General features: G+C 45.1%; 2 protein-coding genes and 1 non-coding gene across 3 annotated transcripts in view; 1 reads left to right on the forward strand and 2 right to left on the reverse strand.

The window, feature by feature from the left end:
- The window catches only part of ACO2 (aconitase 2), a 46,791-nt gene extending 37,316 nt beyond the window's left edge, over positions 1 to 9,475 (reverse strand). The window contains exon 1 of the mRNA XM_040233207.1: positions 9,384 to 9,475. Coding sequence (XP_040089141.1) covers positions 9,384 to 9,419 — 36 coding nt within the window. The 5' untranslated portion in view covers positions 9,420 to 9,475. The remainder of the gene's footprint in view (positions 1 to 9,383) is intronic.
- TRNAS-GGA lies at positions 5,320 to 5,391 on the reverse strand. The gene has a single exon. It is a non-coding gene; the product is annotated as a tRNA-Ser (tRNA).
- A 412-nt stretch (positions 9,476 to 9,887) lies between the features above and the next one.
- PHF5A (PHD finger protein 5A) lies at positions 9,888 to 19,246 on the forward strand. The gene is made up of 4 exons (XM_040233209.1): positions 9,888 to 10,005; positions 10,436 to 10,459; positions 10,956 to 11,122; positions 18,570 to 19,246. The coding sequence occupies exons 1-4, from the start codon at positions 9,954 to 9,956 to the stop codon at positions 18,657 to 18,659; spliced, it is 333 nt and encodes a 110-aa protein (XP_040089143.1). The 5' UTR covers positions 9,888 to 9,953; the 3' UTR covers positions 18,660 to 19,246.
- Positions 19,247 to 20,148: the final 902 nt, after the last annotated feature.

The following is a 20,148-nucleotide window of genomic DNA, read 5'->3' on the forward strand; positions in this document are numbered from 1 at the left end:
CCAACAAAACTGTGAGGCAGGACCACAAAGGTTATCTTATGTCACCTTCCCAACAACTGGGCCGAGTGGGAGTGTCACAGGTCATTTTGTCTTGTCGTAAGGGTAAAACAGACTCCGACAGGTGAGAAGGTAGACTGCACTAAAAGGTAAGCTCTACGAGGGCAGACGGCTTGTCTCATGTGGTCACCACGACAGACTCAGAGTTTCGGACACAGAGTCCAGGACACCAACGCTTGATGATGAGATGGATGAAGGCAGAACCATGATTTGAACATAGGCTCTTCATCTTGCCTTCCAGTTCAAGTTGTGAGCGTCTCTGGCAGAGGCTGTGCTGAGCCTCCGTGCCTGTTCACAGAGCCAAAGCATGAGGGCGGCTGGCTGGGCCAGTCTGACCTCCGTCCACACTGTGAAGCACGCCATACGCCAGCGCTGCCTCAGGGAACCACGTGTCAGAGGGCGCTACAACCCAGAGCAAGCGGAGGAGAAGGTGGCTGAGCTGTCCAAACAGGCCGGGATCCTGGAGCAGCCTGGTCTCTGAAGGCAGCTGCTTCAGCAGGAGACAGAGACATTGCCAGCCCCATCTGGCCTGGCCTGCAGCAACACTGCAGCCCCAGAGTCTAGCCACAGGGAAGGCATCCGCTCTAGAGCTGGAGGGGCCTGGCCCAGAACCTCAACTCCCCTAGCTGTGGGGCCTCAGACCAGAGTCTTCACTTCTCTGAGCTTCTGCTTCCTTTTCTGTAAAACTGGTGTAAAACAGCAGAGATTTTGTGAGGATTAGAAACAATGTGTGTGTTAAGTCGCTTCCCTCCCGTCTCCGACTCTTTGCAACCCTACAGACTGTAGCCCACCAGGCTCCGCTGTCCATGGGATTCTCCAGGAAAGAATACTGGAGTGGGTTGCCATGCCCTCCTCCAGGGGGTCTTCCTGACCCAGGAATCGAACCCACTTCTCTCACATCTCCTGCACTGACGGGCGGAGGCTTTACCACTAGCACCACCTGGGAAGCCCAGAAACAATGTATTGTTTGTAAATGTAGCAGAAAAAAAAAGTGTGGAATGATAAATACAAACTTCCCATCGGTTATCGGTGGTTGCCTCTGGGAACCAGAACTGGGAGAAGGAAAAAGAGCTTTTTTAAGCATAGTCTTCTTTAAGGAAAAAATATATGGAAAACACAGAGCTCAGCAGCTGGGTTCCTGCCAGGCATTCAATAAATGTAAGCTGCTGTTCCTCATTTCTCCTGGGAGGAGTTGCTGCCTCTCACATACCTCCTGCCTACGTGTTAAGAGAAAGAACCATGACCTGCTGTTTCCGACCATGCCCTCTGCCCCCCTCCCAGCTGTCAAAGCAGGTCCCTCCCAGCCCCAGACCAGGTCCCAAGCACCAGGATAGCACATCTTGGAATTGAAAAGGTCTCATCTATCTACCCATTCTGCCCCTGAATACCTGAGAGACCCTTTCTGGCAGTGGGGAACACACTACCACAGGAGGCCACCTGTTTCACCAGCAAGACGACCTCAAGGTCTCAGGAAGGGAAAGACTCCTGGTTCCTCTGACCATAACCCTCAATGGCCTTTAGCCTCACAGCTCTTAGCAACCAGCTCTTCCTGGCAGGGAAGCCTCAGGTGAGGCTCTGTCTAGGTGAGCAATGCAGGAATGCACGTCAGTCAGCACCTTCCTTAAGAAGCGTCATCTCTCCACATCTTTGCTGCTTCTAACAACTGTCTCCCACTCCTGGTAGGAGAATGTCTGGCAACCCTCCTAAGACTCCCAAGCTAAACAACTCCCTCCTGTCCCTAGGCAATCAGTGAGCTTGGTTGCTATGCAACAGGCAGGCACAAAAGTGATGCAGTCCTTTTCAGAGGCTTGGGAAGGGGGAGGGAGCCATGTCTATCCAAGACACAGCCTGTAAATGGGCTCCAAGGCAGTAGGGGTTCCTTTAAGAAGTCAGCTGATATATTCACTCATCTGCCTAATTCTCCTTTGCTGGCATCTGAAGCAGACTCCAGGCACACCATGAACTGCATATAAATTCTGAGCCCTGGTCTGGCCCCCACCGCCCATCCTGGGGCAATAGCTTCCTCTGAAAGCTTGACAGACAGCCTGTGAGGCTGACCCACAGCTCTGGGCCCTCCCTCTCAAGTTCTGCTGGTATTTGGGGCAGGAGGCAATCACGGCCTCAAACATCTCCACATCCCAACAGGACACGGAGCCAACCGAACTGTGTCCCCTCCATCTAGCCTACTCTGCAGAGATCCAGTTTCTACTTGCTATACTCAGGGGAGTCCTCTGGGGAAACAGTTTGACTGAAGGGTAAAAACCCTGAGTTCTGCAGTCAAAATCTGGCTCAGCTGCATACTAGTCATGACCTTGGGCAGGCCATTTAACTAACTGGGGTCTGTTTAACTGTTTCACTTCTCCAGCCCTCCTTTCCTTGGCCACATACAAAGATTTAAAACTAGTTAATTTCCGAAACTCTGCAAGGCTGATGACACCTACATCTTAGGTTGTTGTGAAGGTCAAGTGAGGCAGTGTTTGTCCAATGAGACCTAGTTCAGTGATGAGTACAGCTCAGTATCAGTATCTTCTAAATGCCAAGGGTGCGGTGGGGCAGACTGAACATGCCACCACTCAAGCAAGTAGGACAGGCCGGCATGGACTTAGCTCCACCTAGCATGCCCCCACCCTCCTCACTTCAGCGCAAGGTATTACAGTTACTAAGACGCGGTTTCTTCCTCACCAGCACAGAAAGGCCCTTTAAATAAGCTCTGTAGTTCTCTCAGTGAGCAGTGGCAACACAACAGTAACACCAGTGTCCAGCTGCAGGTGAAGTGCCCAGCAACAGAGCACGCAAGTGTAGGAGCTGAAGGCGCTCCTGAGGCCTCGTTGGGCCCCCACAACCGGCCACAGAATTAAAGCTCCCACTGAGAAACTGTCTCAACTTCTGCTGGGTGAAAACAGAAATGCTCCTCACTGGGCCTAAATTCCCCACGGAACTTCATCTTTATTGACGGAAATACTGCAAATGTTATTCTAGAGCTCGCCTTCTCAAGGCTGCCCTTCAACTTAGAAAATTAAAAAACAGGAAGCCGTGGGTTCATCTGCTCCTCTTCTCCCACCTCTCTTAGAGCCGTACCCAAAAGGTTTTCCTGCACTAGTACTACACACCCAGTATCCACGGCCACTACAGAAGGAGCAAGCAGTTTCACTAGAGCCCCTCTTTGATTTTTTAGGCCGTACCTCGCAGCGTGCGGGACCTTAGTTCCCGGACCAGGGACGGAATTCGGGCCCAGAGCAGTGAAAGCACAGAGTCTTGACCTCTGGACCGCCAAGGAAGTCCCAAGACTCTTTTTAAACATATGAGTTGAAGATAAATGCTGGGCAATGGGGGCTGTAGACCATCTGGAGCAGTGGAGACATAGACTAACTCTCACCAAGTGCCCATATATCCTGCGTCAATTTCCCCCAAACACTTTATACACACAGTCCCACCTAATACGATCGCCCAGAGACAGAAGGTACAGTGTCCATTTTATAGATGAAGAAACTGAGGCTCCGGAACTTAGCTATTTTTCCCAGGGCCACACAGCAATGTTGCTACCTTTTCCTTTGACCCAGGCTTTGCACAATGAATCCAAGAAAAAATCATTCTCCCTGCCTTTTCGGATCCACTAAATAAAGAAGAGCTTCCACAGGTTCATTCTAGAATAATCTAAGGAAAAAAAAAATCTGTCCTTTGTCTCAATATTAGAAAAGGCCTATTTTTAAAATAACATTAGAAACTATTCAAAAATTTTTATAGTCCATAAAGAACCTTCCAAATATTACCAGGTCTTCAGGACCATTCTAAAAATGGACTGTAGTCCACCTGGCTCCTCTGTCCATAGAATTCTCCAGGCAGGAATACTGGAGTGGGTGCCATTTCCTTCTCTCGGGGATCATCCCGACCCAAGGATCGAACCTGGGTCTCTTGCATTGCAGGCGGATTCTTTATCATCTGAACCACCAGGGAAAACCAAGTGTTTAAAGAGCTTTCCAAACATTACTAGGTCTTCAGGAGCCTTCTCAATCAGAGGGTAGCTATGAATTGTCCCATTTTGCAGATGTGTAACCAGAGAGCTACAGGGGGTTGAGGCCTTGCTTGAAGCCACATGGTAAGAATGGGTTAGAGGAAGTCTCCTAAGATTCCTGATATCCTATGTGCCGCCTTTTTTCGTTTTATTTTTATTTAAAAAATTGTTTTCTCCTGGTTTTACCGATATAATTGACATAGATGTGTAAGTTTTAAGGTGTACAGCATAATGATTTTACTTACACGATGAAATAATTACCACATTAAGTTTAGTGAACATCCATCTATCTCATTTAGATACAAAGTCAAATAAATGGAAAAATATCTTTTTTCCTTGTGATGAGAACTCTTAGAATTTACTCTCTTGGCAACTTTCATATATAACATACAGTAGTGTTAATTATATTTACCATGGACATTACATCCCTAGTACTTAGTTATAACTATAATCCTTTGCACCTTTTGACAACTTTCATCCAATTCCCCCCTGCCCCCCTCCCCCAATGCAGCCGCCTTGCAGTCCCTCCTCTTCTTCATGCTGACGGGCGCAGAGTCCACCACTGCTTTCCAAATCACATGCTGGGAAAACAAGGGGTGTCAAAGAACACCAGGGCCGATGAAGACAAGACTGCTCAAGCACCAGTACTCATACAGCCTGAATGATCCCTCTCGATTATAAATCAAATCCTGTCACTTCACCATTTAAAATCTTCCAGTGGATTTTCATTACACTTGGAGTAAAACCCAATTTCCTTACCAGATCCAGCAGGACCCTGGCTCCTGCCACTTGCTCAGACCTTCCTCGCATCACCTTGGCCACACTGGCCCTATTTCTTAGCCTCAGATCCATCGCAGGTGCTTTGCACATACTGCTCCTTCCCCTCCTACTTTGGGGCCTTCCCAAAATCCTGAAGGGCTGTCTTCTTATCATCAAATGCTACCTCTTCTGAGAAGCCTTCCCCACCACTCCAGTCAAAGGCTATGCCACATCCTCACCTCTACTGTCTCGACCACACTATCCTGTATCTTCATTGTCTTACTTCACAGCTGAATTTTCTTGTCCACTTGTCTCCCCAGAACTACAATACAAGCTCCACTACTCCTGCTGATTGTTACTCTCTCAGTGCCTAGAACAGAGATCGTGTCGTGAAGTCACTCAATCGTGTCTGACTCTGCAAGCCCATGGACTGTAGGGATTCTCCAGGTAAGAGTACTGGAGTGGGTTGTCATTTCCTTCTCCAGGGAATCCTCCCAACCCAGGGATCGAACCCGGGTCTCCTGCATTCCAGGCAGATGCTTTAACCTCTGAGCCACCAGGGAAGCCCCTAACAATTAAATGTGAAGTGAAAGTTGCTCAGTCGTGTGCGACTCTGCAACCCCATGGACTATACAGTCCATGGAATTCTCCAGGCCAGAATACTGGAGTGAGTAGCCTTTCCCTTCTCCAAGGGATCTTCCCAACCCGGGGATCAAACCCAGGTCTCCCACATTGCAGGCGGATTCTTTACCAGCTGAGCCACAAGGGAAGCCCAGAATAGAGATAGGCACATAAGTGTTCAATAAACGTTTTACAAACAGGCTATTCAAAAGGCAATGGTGTGCTCCCATCATCCTCAAGATTCTACTCACTCTGCCCAAATTACAGATTGGAAGTTTACTTATCTGTTCATTCATTCACTTAATTCAAACCAACAACTAACTACTGGTCACCTGAGAAGGTACCACAGTGAATAGGGAACCAGAATGATTTATTTCCCAATTCAAAGTAAGTTTTTTTTTTTTAACGTGGCACTTTACAGAGGCACTTTTAACACCTGCAAATGTGTCAGATTTCTTTGTAGTTAACAGACTCTTCAGATTTACATGCAAGAAGTTACATAACTTCCGCAAGGTCACATGGTGAGAACTCAGCATCCCAGTATCTCAAGGCAAAACCAAAGACTAAAATGTATCTGCAAGTGTCCACCCCCTTTTATTTTCTATCCATGGTCATTTACACAAAGTTAATTTTAAAAACTGGAGAGTAGATATGGTTTTTCAAAAATTTCACTTCCATTTTCTACACTTTATTTCTATCTTTCTACCTGGTAGCAGGTATCAAACAACACAAAACTTTGTGGAGCACTGTTCTCTGGTTATGGACCATTAATGGTACCCTGGTTGACAGGCTGAGTCTTGATGGCAAAGGGAACCAGTGGTATGGTGCAGGTGCTGGAACCTCAAGCTTGTGAGTCAGAAAGTATCAGATTCAAACCACATCCACTAACAACTAGTGATAATGCCCTGCTGCTGCTAAGTCGCTTCAGTCGTGTCCGACTCTGTGTGAGCCCATAGACGGCAGCCCACCAGGCTCCCCCGTCCCTGGGATTCTCCAGGCAAGAACACTGGAGTGGGTTGCTATTTCCTTCTCCAATGTATGAAAGTGAAAAGTGAAAGTGAAGTCACTCAGTCGTGTCCGACTCTTAGCGACCCCATGGACTGTAGCCCACCAGGCTCCTCCATCCATGGGATTTTCCAGGCAAGAGTACTAGAGTGGGGTGCCACTGCCTTCTCCAGTGATAAGGCCCTAGACAAATTTATTTTAATTTAATGAACAAATACTTATATAGCTCTTTTAGATGCAAGCAGGGTTCTAAGTGGGCTTCCCTGGTGGCTCAGAAGTTAAAGCGTCTGCCTGGAATGCAGGAGACCCGGGTTCGATCCCTGGGTTGGGAAGATCCCCTGGAGAAGGAAATAGCAACCCACTCCAGTATTCTTGCCTGGAGAATCCCACGGACGGAGGAGCCTGGTAGGCTGCAGTCCATGGGGTTGCTAAGAGTCGGACACGACTGAGTGACTTCACGACACGACAACGAGGGTTCTAAGTACTTTGCAACTATGATTACTAGATAAATCAGATGTACTGTTATCCATATCTTACAGGTGAGGAACAAGCACAGAGAGGTGAAGTAACTTGCCCAAAGCCACAGCTAGTGAGTCTCAGAGTCAGCATTAAAGTAAGACAGTGGATGCCAGAATCTACACTCTTAGCCATTACTCTGTGTTTCTGCTCTACTCCTATTACTTCATCTATAACACAGGGTTAATAAATCTGTGATATCTCACAGGGTCATGCAAGGCTACTGGCACACAGTTAAGTTAAATGTTAGCTGCTCTTAGTGGTAGTAGTAATTGCCATCACCTTTGGTCCAGTCAAGGTTCAATCAAGGTCTGCTGAAAATATTTCAGCTGAGAAAGATCTCCAAGATCCTCTGCAGTAGAATATGTTAGAATATAGTGGAAGTTCCATGAGAACAGGAATTGTCTGCTCTTTCTGCTTCTCATTGTATCCGGAGGAAGCAGAGAGTACTCAGTTAATATGCGGTAAATAAACTGAATGCATAGACAGGGTTCTGTCATACAACAACTAAGGTAGTACCATCACTTCTCAAATGTAGCTAAACATACAAGAGGTAAATTTACAAACTTTTTAGAGAACAGTGGAAGCTGGTCATTACTTAAGACAGCCTGGCTATTAGCAGACAGTGTGGTATAATGCTGTTCATTCATCTTAGCTAAATGCAGAAACAAGGAGACCCAGGCTCTCAAGGTCTTGGGAGTGTCTATCTATAAAAGAGGAAGTTGGACAACATGATGATCATAAACAAATACATTCTTTCTCATTGCTTTCTAACCATTATTATAACAATATGAATGGAAGCTGATCACCAAGTACTCAATAAACGTTTGTCAATGAACATAATTTCCAAACGAGAGATGAAGAAAGTGGGATTCAGTTTCCAAGTTCAAGGTCACTTAGATGGGTTAGCATATGGGTTAACATGGAAGAGTTCAGCTCTCTTCTATGCCTGTCTAATGCTCATGCTTTCCAAGATTCTTTTTCAGTTAGAAAATACTGTGATATCAGTTCTCTCTTCCAAGCTCAATAAATCTGTAGTAATTTACCTTATCAAATAACCTTGTATAACTTCATTAGATCATGTGACAGCAGGATCAAGAAGAAACAACTATTCCACATTGTTAACCTGGAGAATCAAAGCATCTAAAGAGATTAGGCCAAATCCCCTGTTTCTGCCAGAACTGAGAGACCATAAGTATAAATAAGATAAATGATGACTTCACTTTAAATGGTTTAAATTTAAGCAATGTGACTTAATAAATAACTTCTGGTAACACAAAACTTTTTGAAGGTACAGTACATCTTCTTCAAACCTGTAAGTATAGTTGGCTACTTGATCCAAAGTAGATGCACAGGTTAAATGTAAAAAGTTGCATAGAATGTCCACAAATGCTTGCTTCCTTTATTTTTATTAAAATACATGCTCGACATTGAACCTTTGTGTGTAACAACACCTCCCTAGGATTGTCAAGTTAGGAGTGAAAAAGCCATCTGGCAGTCACAGTCAATTTTCTAGATGGTTCATAAAAGGACTGTCAAGGTCAAACTGTTGATTCTTTTACCTTCCCATCTAGTAATTGAAAAGCAACGAAAGAGTGCTCAAAATACTCCATTCTGGTACTCTCACAAATACAAATGTCAGCTCCAGGATCACACTCTGGCTTACAAAGTTCTGAGGGCAGGGTGACACGAACAAAGAGAACAGTGGGGTAGTAGGGCAGATGCTAAGGCCACAGCACTTAGGTAACACTCAGAGAGAGCAGGAACTTTTACCTAGCAGTTTCATCACCTATCAAATGAGAATAATCATCCTACCAAATGGCAATCTGTGCAAAGGTGAGACTACTGTTATCATTACTAATTACTACGGCTGGGGATGGAAGGTCTCCTCGAACTCTTGGCTGTATGTTCTGCAGGATCCCCTCAAGATGGGAATATAGTTTTTTTCTCCAGACTTCGGGTTTGACAACGATTGATGCACTTGGCTAGCAAGTCTCCGCTGCTGAGAGACGAGAAGTGAGGCCTTCGGGTTCTGGGCCTAGCGGGCTCAACAACCACCGCGCCCCCCCAGTCACCTTGTCCTCACCTTGAGGAACAGAAAACGAAACTCTATGGGGTATAAAGCGAGGTCCACGAAAACGAGAAAGAGGTGCCTCCACTCTTCACCTAGCTGCCGCTTCTTAGACCCAAGCTTCCAGCTGGGCGGGGACAGAGCAGAGAGAGCTGACAGAGCCAGGGACGCCTTGACCTCGGGCGCCGGAGGAGCGAGCGTGGGTGCTGGGCCCGCGACAGGGACAGGTACACGAAAAGCCGGCCGGAGGTCGGGCCTGCCTCGTCTTGCCTCGCCCACAGCCGCAAGCACAGGAGGAGGCACCCCGCCCCCGCGAACCCAGAGGGCCCTCAGTTCGCTCACCTGCAGCCGGGACACCAGTAGGCTGTAAGGCGCCATTTTGTGCACTGACAAAGATGAGGTCGCTTGAAAGTGACGTACCACTCAGAGTATTTAAAGCCTTCGGGCTGGGGGCGTGGCCTGAAGAGAAACGCGACCTCGTGAAGGCTGGGCCTCCACCGAGGCGCCTACTCCTGCGAGCGCCTTGGGCGGAGTTCCCGAGTGAGGACTCGAAAGGGGAGAGGACAAAACTACATAAAAACACTCAAGGAAGTAAATGCCGGGCAAGAGATATCTTATCGAAGCGAAAATTTCACCTTTGTACTTTGCAATTTGCCTCTTCCATTCTAGTTCTGGAAAGATTGTGATTTTTTTTTTTAAATAACTTTCATATACCTGCCAGGACCTGACCCCCGTTAGGACGGAAACTTGGCCTCGGAATTTGATCTCGCGAGAACCAGCGGGGCTTGGCGCAAAGAGTATAAACGCTGACGGACGTCTAGAGAACCAATCACGGCGACCAAGAGGCAGGAGCAACGGAGGTTAAAGGTCGGACGGAAGTTCTGTAAGCTTCCGGTGGCTTGAGAGGGCGCTATGGCTAAACATCACCCGGACTTGATCTTTTGCCGCAAGCAGGCTGGTGTTGGTGAGGCAGCCTTCTGCCCCCGGTTCGCTGGGTGGGAATGGTATTAGGACCTGAGAGGTCCGGGGTTCCCGCCACTTGCTTAGGGCCTTGCCCGGGAGGCGCCACGTTCCCCGCCTGTAGGTTGAAAGTGCTGGAGCGCGCGGGTTTGCGGTCTCTTAATGAAAAGAGGGCGGGGGCTCGCGTGCTTGGGCCGGAGGCAGGCTGCCGGAATGGGGCTGGGAGAAATTCTCAGTTTGCGCAGGACCTGTGAGGGGCTTCAGGAGGCTCTGGATTTGGTTCGGATTGAAGTTTAAGAGGATAAGACGGATAGATCCCCTCAGGGCTCACTGCAGTCCCTGCTCCTGTCCCCACCGCAAGCTCGAAGATGTTTGTCCCCTCTTCGTAAAAACTTTAATCCTAATTGTGCTCTTTACCGTCTTTTATCTTGCAGCCATTGGAAGACTGTGTGAAAAGTGTGAGTGGAACACGCCTCCCCAAATAGCCCACCTGGCCCACTCAGTTTCTGTAGAACAAGCAAACGAGCATTTTCAGCGGTGGCACTAAGAGGACTTTGAGTAGACGTGACCCAAAGAATGTCAACACAGTGCCAGGCTGCAACTAAAGGCCACCACCCTCACTCCAGCTTGCACGTTTTAGACACTAGGTTTTGAGATAATCTTTAGCTTTGGACCGGAAGTAGCATGACCCCATCCGACATATACAGCGTTCTGCCAACTAATTTATGTAGACGTATCTACTAGGTGCTTCTCTAAGCTCCTTACCCAGTAGTTGATTAACTTTTCCTTTGTGTTGTAGAGATTGAGATGGACACGAGGTAAGTCAGGTTTTGTGATGCCAAAGTAGAGGGTCCTCAAGTCACTGTTAGGAGACTGGTGTAGTCCCCATAGCAGGAGGAGGGCAAAGGACTTGAGGTACTTGCACGTGAGTGTAACTCCATTCCCTTCTCATAGGTGATGGCAAGTGTGTGATCTGTGACTCCTATGTGCGTCCTTGCACCCTGGTGCGCATATGCGACGAGTGTAACTATGGCTCTTACCAGGGACGCTGTGTGATCTGTGGAGGCCCTGGAGTTTCAGATGCCTATTATTGTAAGGAATGCACCATCCAGGAGAAAGATGTGAGTATATATAGGAAGCTTTTCACCTGATTTTCCCTTGTGCTTAGTATCACTTTGCCATCCACAGCAAACTGTATAGTCCGTAGATGGATATGTTCATTTAGTCATATAGGTTATAATTTCTTCAGTGTCTGTGAGCCAAACTGGGTGTAGCCCAACAAAAGGCAGTTATTTTGTATCAAGGACAAAAGTGCAAGAGAAGCAAATTTTGGTCAACACTGGCAATTTGGAAAGCCCTCTATTCCTTTGATGTCTCTCTCATTTTTATTCACAAACAATATCCTTTTTTTTTTTTAAACTGTGCCACATAGCTTACAGGATCTTGAACCCTGGCCACAGCAGTGAAAACCCAGAATCCTAACCATTAGGCCATCAGGAAACTCCCAATATTCTGCATTTTTAAGTCCTAGCATGGTGCAAGCTGTATAATAGCCATTCAGTAATTCTCTTTATTATCATTAAGGACTGTTCAGGTGGATGTATTGACTTCTGAATTTGGGACCATTCAAGTTGATTTCAGCTCTGAGTAGCTAGAGAATACTTTTGCTTTGATTTTTAAGAATTGCTTGGGATTCTGTTTGTGACATTTTTTCCCCTTAACATTGTATGTTGGCAAATGCAGTTGAGCCAGTTGCCAGGATACAATAGAGAGCTATAGATCTGTACCAAAAACAGGTTTCTTGGAGGAGAGGAGGACAACCCATGAATCATCTTCTGTTCTTCTTATGACAATAAAACAAAGTGTGATACAGTAACAATAGGCTAATATGAGGTATCTGGTTACCTAATCTAGGATAAGACATAAGGCAAAAAAGAAATAAAAAATTCTTTGGCCATGCTGGGCAGCTTTGGGGATCTTAGTTCCCCAACCAGGGGTGGAACCCAGGCCCCCTGCTGTGGAAATGCAGAATCCTAACCACTGAACTGCCAGCGAATTCCCAAAAGATAAATAATTCTTTATATTCCTTTTTACAAATAGTAGATAATTAAATATATATATAGGGCTTCCCAGTTCGCTCAGATGGTAAAGAATCTGCCTGCAGTGTGAGAGACTCGGGTTCATCACAGGTTCAATCCCTGGGTCAGGAAGATCCCTCTTCTATATAGATCTTATCTCCCTTATTCTTCAATAGCTTTGTTAATTAGGGGTTATTATTATCCCCATTTTACAGCCCCTCTCCCAGCTAATAAGTGTCAAGTCCAAGCTTTCTGACTAAACCTCGTGGTGTCCTTTGATAAGTCTGTGATGTGCCCGTGTTGAAAAGAGACGATTCAGCTACCTCAGAATCTTTGCAGTTAGATTTTGTCTACCTCTAATAAGTGGGACATATTAGAGCAGATAAGCTTGTTTCTTACACTAGTGAAGTCTTCTGTTATTTAGGGAAGTGAGAACGGTGATGGATAAAGTACCAAAAACGTAATTTCAGTTGGTGATTTGAACGTTCTCTCTCTTGTGGGGGCTGCTCTGGGTCTTGCGGTGTGCAGGGTTACTTGCTCCAAGGTATGTGGGATCTTGGTTCCCTGACCTGACCAAGGATCAGACGCATGTCCCCTGCATTTTTAAACACTGGGCTACCAGGGATGTCCCCGATTTGAACATTCTCTTACCCTAAACTCTGATTTGCATTTGTCTTTGACTGTCAAATCATACCCTGCTCATGTCTTCCTTTTTCTCTAGCTCTTGGTATGCTGCTGCTGTTTAGTTCACTAAGTTGTGTCTAACTCTTTTGCGACCCCGTAGACTGTAGCCCCGCCACCAGGCTCCTCTGCCCATAGGATTTCCCAGGCAAGAACACCGGGGTGGTTGCCATTTCCTTCTCCAGAGGATCTCCCTGAGCCACCTGGGAAGCCCGGCTCTTGGTGTAGCCCCGGCATATAGTGTAAGTCTGGTCCACATTTTTGTGCTGCTCCTGTAGATCATCTGTAGGAGCTCCCGCTAGAGAGCATCTGGTACACGTAGGTGTTGGATGATTACAGTCTATACCATGGTGAGACAGTATCAGTGAAAAACAGTACAAGCAAGTCTTAAACTAGCTAAAACTAGCCAAAGAATCTATTAAGGACAACACTTTCTTGAGTTTTCCATGACTGTAGCTAGAGTTCTTATCTGATACGCTTACAACCAGAGAGTACTTAATAAAGGTTAATTGCTGTCTGATTCGTCTGCATGTGGCAGGTGACCTGATCTCTCCGGATCCTTGTGCCTCATTCTAGATGTCACCACTTCCCTTACTTCACATTATACAGGAATGTTCTGAGGATATTTGAGGTGGCATCTAGCTCGCGTTTACGCAGCAATAGTTTCCAAGGAACACAAAACAGTCCAGTGACATGATCCAGCCTCTCAGCCTTACAGATCATGATGTAGATTAAGTGCCCAAGACTTTCCTACACACAAATCTTCCTACAGCCAAAGCAACCCCTCTTATTGCTCTCTTCCAGCAACTTCCATAATTTATAAGGGAATTAGCCCAGTAAGCTAAGTTAGGTGTTCTCTAGTTTTTTCAAAGCCTCGAGAATACTCAGGGGTCAGGGACAATATCTGTGGGCACTGCTGCCAAAGGACCAACTTGTAGTTTCTTATAATGTGGCATCTTATTGATCTCCCTTTACCCTTGACTCCTTTTACTTAACCATTTTCCTCAACTCTCCCAACCAGATAACAACTAGTATTGTAAAAACAGCAACTAGTATTTTTGGAGCTCTTGCTGCATGCCAGGTGCTGTGCTGGTCTTTCTTGTCTAAAAGTTGTGCATGATACAGATGAGGAAATGAATGGCCTAAAGACAGGTTTGGCCCAAGGTTACATGATGAATAAATGGCAGATATGGGATTAGAACCCAGGTCTCTGGAACTCTTTCTCAGCCTTTTTTTTTTTTTTTGGTGGTGGTTTTTCTTTCTTTTTTGGGGGCTCGGGTGGTTGTTTTTCGTTATCGCCCCTCCACTAAAGGAGAAAGGTTAAAATCCAAATTAAATTTTCTTGGGAATTCCCTGGTGGTCCAGTGGTTAAGACTTTGTGCTTCCACTGTAGGGGACACAGATTTGATCCCTGGTTGAGGAACTAAGATCTCAAATGCCAAAAAGCTTTATTTACATTTTCTCCACAACAAGAGGAATTAAAGTTGGATAAGATTTTGTTGTGTAAGGGTGAGCTTCAGATCACAAACCACTGTAATGTCAAAGATGTTTTCATCCTTATTGAAGATGCATCAACTAACTCAAAGCACTTACCCTAAACACTCATCATATTTCTCTTCTCAAGATGGTTAAGGGTGTGCCTCTCTTGTCTCATGCTACGTCTACCATTCTCTTCTCCCCGTTTAAGTAAACGGAGCAGTTAGATATATAGAAAAGATATGTGATAATTTTCAAAGGTAATTCACAAGTTTACCCTTCTCTGCAACTTCCTAAACCTTGTGAAAGTTTTGGGGTTTGCCTCCAGGAAGCTCTGTTTAAAAAAAACATCAGAGTAGGAGGTAGAAAGCCCAAGTTCAGGTCTTGGCTTTGCTACTAAGATACTGTGTGTGGCTTTGAGGAAATCTCACCCTGACCCCCCAGCCCACAAAGGGTAGTAGTAATCCCTTTTACCTCCTGGATACATTTACTGAGAGCTTAAAGTTTCAAATAGAAAATGTGATGCCCTTGTTAAGATCTCAAACCAGTATACAGTCTGGTTTTTACCTTGTAGGTATTCATTAAACAGTTGCTGGAAAAATCAGTGTTTCGTCTTCCAGTTTCTGTTAATCAAGCAGGCCTTGCCTGCTGTTGGTAATTCTTTGCTACCGATTATAAGAAACGGACGTGTGGACCCATTTTCTGTAATCCTGTTTTTCTGATCTCAAAATTTGTAAATTGCCTTTTCCTGCATTTTGGTTCTGTACACATTTCCCCATGGTATGTTATATTTTGGTACACGATCAGTGTTGGTTTTTTAAGTATTACTTTATAAAGTCCTGGATTTTCACCAGGTCCAGGGTAATTTTTGTAGCTTGCTTTCGTGCCAAAGAAATGGACTTGACATTCAGCCCTCCTCAGGAAGGAAATCCATAGGCATTGAGTTCTCCTTGGTGGTTGGTAATGGAGCCCACCTTAGGCTTCTGGAGATGTTTTAGGGGCTTCCCTAAAGTGGTAAAGAACCTGCCTGCCTATGCAGGAGACATAAGAGACTCAGTTCTATCCATGGGTCAGAAAGATCCCCTGGAGGAGGGCCCAGCAACCCACTCCAGTATTCTTGCCTGGAGAATCCCATGGAGAGAGGAGCCTGGCAGGTTACAGTCCATGGGGTCACATAGAGTTGGACACAACTGAACTGACTTAGCATGCACACATGGGGATGTTTTAACAGACATATTTAGTATAATGGAAAGAAGCATTTGGCAGTCTAGGGTCTACTTTTTTGTGTGTGAAATTATAGAAATTAAGTGGCCATGCAACGTGTACACTCAATTCAACCTGTAGCTGCCTAAAATAAAAGCTCCCTATGCTCAGAATGGGGAAATCTGTTACCCTCTGGGAGGACTGAGAAAGGCTGAAATTTGTATCAGGCATACAGTTGCTAAAAGAGCTACTGGCACCAGGCAGACATTTGCAGGTTGTTTTTAATATACTCCCTAGCTCAGCTCACGAATACTCTCTGTACCGTCCTTGAGGTTTTCTTAAACGTTGTTTTCATGGTCTCCATTTACAGGCACATTTACAGAAGCCAGCCAGTGCACACATCCTCACTTCTCACAGTATTGTTAGAATTTGGGAACAACCACTAGACCCACAGGATATGTAGAAAATAAAAACAGGAGTTTAGGCAAGAAAATAGGAAATTTATAAGTCAGAGAAAATGCCATAAAAACCAAAGAGCTAATAATCTAAAACATTGGTTTTCCAATGTTTTTTTCAACTTTTTAACACGTCGAGTCCTATCTTCAAAAAGTGTTGTATACAGAAGCCGTGGTTGTGTTAGGTTGGACCATTATGAAATTGCTGCTGTTTGTTTTTGGCAATTTCTTATAATTTATTAAAGGCTGGCTATATGCCAGGTGTTGTTCTAAGTACATTTATTGATTCTTAACTTTGTAAGGTAGGTTCTACCATTGTAGTAATTTAATAATATGACTAAAAAGAGACATAAAGAGGGTAATAACTTCTCCGAATTCAGGTGGCCTGTCTCCAGAGCCTACAGTCGTAATATGAGGGAGAACAGAGCTGTACAGAGCAGGGGATGAGTCCTGCAGTCACCTGGCACCTCTCAGGATTCTAGGGCTCTATAAATACAGTTTGTAAACATTGACCTGAACCAGTCATCTTATTTTATAGTTGGATATGAATCCAGACAGAAGTGGCTTGCCCAGTCATGCAAGTCAGTGAAGCGTAGTGAACCTGAACAGACTGTTATCATACCACAGAATTTCATAGCATCCCTACAGGGCTTTGAGCACTGTTGTGACTAGTAGCAGGCTACCTTGGGCCAGGAGAGGCAGTTCTTCTGACATTTGTACCAAGATTCCCAGTACAGATTACGTGGCTTACTCGAGTTCACCTAGCACCTCGCACTGGTGGGGCTGGGCTCCCCACAGCCTGGCTCCCTCAGCACAATGAGCTCCACAGACGGTAGTTCTCAATGTAATAGATGGTACTAGGTTGATCAAAAAGTTCTTGAGGTTTTTCCATTACTTTTGTTTGTTTTTTTAGTTTATTTTTGGCTGTGCTGGGTCTTCACTGCTGTGCACAGGCTTTCTCTTGTTGCAGCAAGTAGGGCCTGCTTTGCGTTGTGGTGCATGGGCTTTTCATTGCAATGGCTTCTCTTGTTGCAGAGCACAGGCTCCAGGTGCAAGGGATCAATAGTTGTGATACAGGGGCTTAGTTCCCACCCAGCATGTGGGTTCTTCTCAGATCAGAGATCAAACCAGTGTCCACTGCATTGCAAGGCGGGCTCTTAACCACTGGAAGAGCCACATAACCATGTGGCTTTTAACCATAAGATGGGCACTTTCCCACCAGGGAAGCCCCTCAGCAACATCTTTCAGAAAAACCTGAAGGAACTTTTGGCCAACCTATACATGTTTTCTAGAAAATAATGAAATGTTGGCTTTGTGTCTTCTCAGAGATTTTTTTTTACAGTGTTGGTATCAGTCCCCCAAAAAAGAAATCAGCTGAATTAGAAGTAAGTTGTCTGAGGACTGGAGTCATTCATTCATTCATTCCATAGCCCAATGTCAAGCAACTACCTTTGACATGGACGTTTAATAAAATCATCAGATCTAGGAAGGCTTCTTCCAGTAGTAATTCCCCCAGTTTTCTTCCCATCATCCCAAGTCAACTGATGGAGCCATCATCCCTGCAAAACACAGTTTCCCAGGGGCTTCACCGAAACCACTCAAGCTTACAAAATGGCCAGGGGAGCCTGACATTACAAATCAAGAGTATGGACTGTCAACAGCGATCTCTAGCACAGGAGCACTCTTCTCCCAAGACTGTGTGTCAAGTGAATTAATAAGGACACATCAAACTTAGTATTCTCCTATGATACTTAAAATATAAGGTACTATTTCCTAAAGTCTTCAGTTTTTTTTCCCTTGGTATTCTCTCCTTTCTTGGGATAGTGAAAGAAAGCTGAAGAGCTTGATCTGTAGATGATTATTACCATTTCCTAACTCTCACTTGGAGAAAATCCTTTGAACACCTTAAGGAGTTTTGTTTATTTTTTGGGGCCACACATCATGTGAGATCTTAGTTCCCCAACCAGGGATCAAACCCATGCTCGATTCATTGGAAGCACAGTCTTAACCATTGGGCCATCAGGGAAGTTCACCTTAAAGTGTTTTAGATTTTGCCTCCACTATATCATATTAGCAACAGAAGTGGGCTAAGAATCCAGCATTCTAAGTGCAGGCTACTGGATAGATGGCAGATTCTAGGTGCTTAATAAATACTTGATTGATCAAATAGGATAACTGAACTGGTAAGATGAGTGAAAGTGAAAAGTGAAGTCACTCAGTCATGTCCGACTCTTTGCGACCCCGTGGACTGTAGCCTACCAGGTTCCTCTGTCCATGAGATTCTCCAGGCAAGAATACTGGAGTGGGTTGCCATTTCCTTCTTCAGGGGATCTTCCTGACCCAGGGATCGAACCTGGGTCTTCTGCATTGGAGTCAGACGCTTGACTGAACCATTAACCCAAAAGTTATTTTTATTTTAGTGTGAAAGTCACTCAGTCACATCTGACTCTTTGCAGCCCCATGGACTATACAGTCTATGGAATTCTCCAGGCCAGAATATTGGAGTGGAGCCTTGCCCTTCTCCCGAGGATCTTCCCAACCCAGGGATCGAAGCCAGGCCTCCCTCATTGTAGGCAGATTCTTTACCAGCTGAGCCACAAGGGAAGCCCAAATTTTTATCTTAGATTCCTTTCAATTCAAGCTCAGAGACTTTTAACAACTTTTCTGTTTTCCAGAGAGATGGTTGCCCAAAGATTGTCAATTTGGGAAGCTCTAAGACAGATCTCTTCTATGAACGTAAAAAATATGGCTTCAAGAAGAGGTGATTGGTGGGCTGCCTCTTCCTCCCCCCATCAAACTGCTGCAGCTGCCAAAAGAAATGCCTACCACTGCCAGCAGAAAGGAAGCGGAGCACAGAGCATCACCTGAATCTGCCTGTTAGTATAGGGCACCTTACCACTGTTTCCTCTCACCTGGACCTGGTAGGAATGGAAGAAAGATTCTTCGCAGAGCACTCTGGCAGACTATATCAGAAAATTTGATAGATTAGTTCATGGTATTCCTTAAATTCTAGAAGCAAGGATGTGTTATCCACATCAAGAATTTCTTCATACCAAAACCTTCTAAATATATGTCATTTATTTAGACATAGAAAATGTGTCATTTCCGTCTTCTATTTGAAGAGCCAACTGTGAAGCTACCTGCAGTGAAAAGCGTGTTCTTAGAGAATCTCTGATGGCAGTTGTCCTAATATCTGCAGTGTTGTGGGGGCCAGCAGAACAATAAATGTGGGCATTTCATCTTGTAACCTTTACCAGGTGGTGCTGGTTCATGTTATTTTTGTTCTAAAAAATTGGAAACCCTTTCTCTTGCTGTTATATTAATAAAGTAGGTGTTTATTTTCTGGTTGTCAGCCCCTTCCCAATTTAACTCTAGGAATTTTAGTCACCTAGAAATTTGTGATTCAAAATAGAGGTATTGAGATTAACTAAGCACCTTGTTCTCTTATTACTACTGTAATTCAAAACCACTCATGCCTTTTATGATAAGTAAATCAAAGTTATTTTTAGAAACATTGCTTTTTCCTTCCTGCCCAGCTTGAATTTTGAACTGAAGAGGTGGCTTCCAGTAATGGTGAAGGGAGTGAGACAAAACGTATTCAAATCAATGAGTTAGGAAACCTGAACTTGGTTGACTTTTTTTTGTAAAGTACATATATATACTCACATTAAGGATATAAGGGAGGGACCACCCTGGTGGTCCAGTGTTTAAGCCTCTGCACTTCCAGTGCAGGGGGTGTGGGTTCAGTTCCTGGTCAGGGAAATAAGATTCCACATGCCGTGAGGTGCGGCCAAAAAAAAAAAAAATAGGATGGATGTGAAGGGATGTGTGATTTAAGTAAAATTAACTCTAGATGTATCCTACCCTAACTTAACCATCTGTACTTTTTGTCTGCTAGAGGCAGTAAGTTATCTGGAGAAGGCATATTCATAACTGGAGGCTTCCAGTCAAGTAAGCCTTTAAGACAGTGGATTTGAAAGGGCTTCTAAGTCCTGCAGGATTCAGGGACCTGGCCCAAGGTCACATTGCAACTTAGTGGCAGAGCTAAAGGAAGAGAGGAGTCTTCTGACCTCTGTCGGAGTTTTGTCTTGAATGTATACTTGCTTATTTGTGATGTATTGAGTGTCCAAAACAGAATTAGGATAATCTCTGCCTTCAAGGAATTTAGTGACTGAGCTTAACAGAAACAGCTCAGTGCAACTCAGGGGCTGCACAAAGCAAGGGCCTAGCGAGAGGCACCTCAGGAAGGCTAGA

This window comes from Oryx dammah, unplaced genomic scaffold (genome assembly GCF_014754425.2).
Source record: "Oryx dammah isolate SB20612 unplaced genomic scaffold, SCBI_Odam_1.1 HiC_scaffold_29, whole genome shotgun sequence".
Taxonomy (NCBI): domain Eukaryota; kingdom Metazoa; phylum Chordata; class Mammalia; order Artiodactyla; family Bovidae; genus Oryx; species Oryx dammah.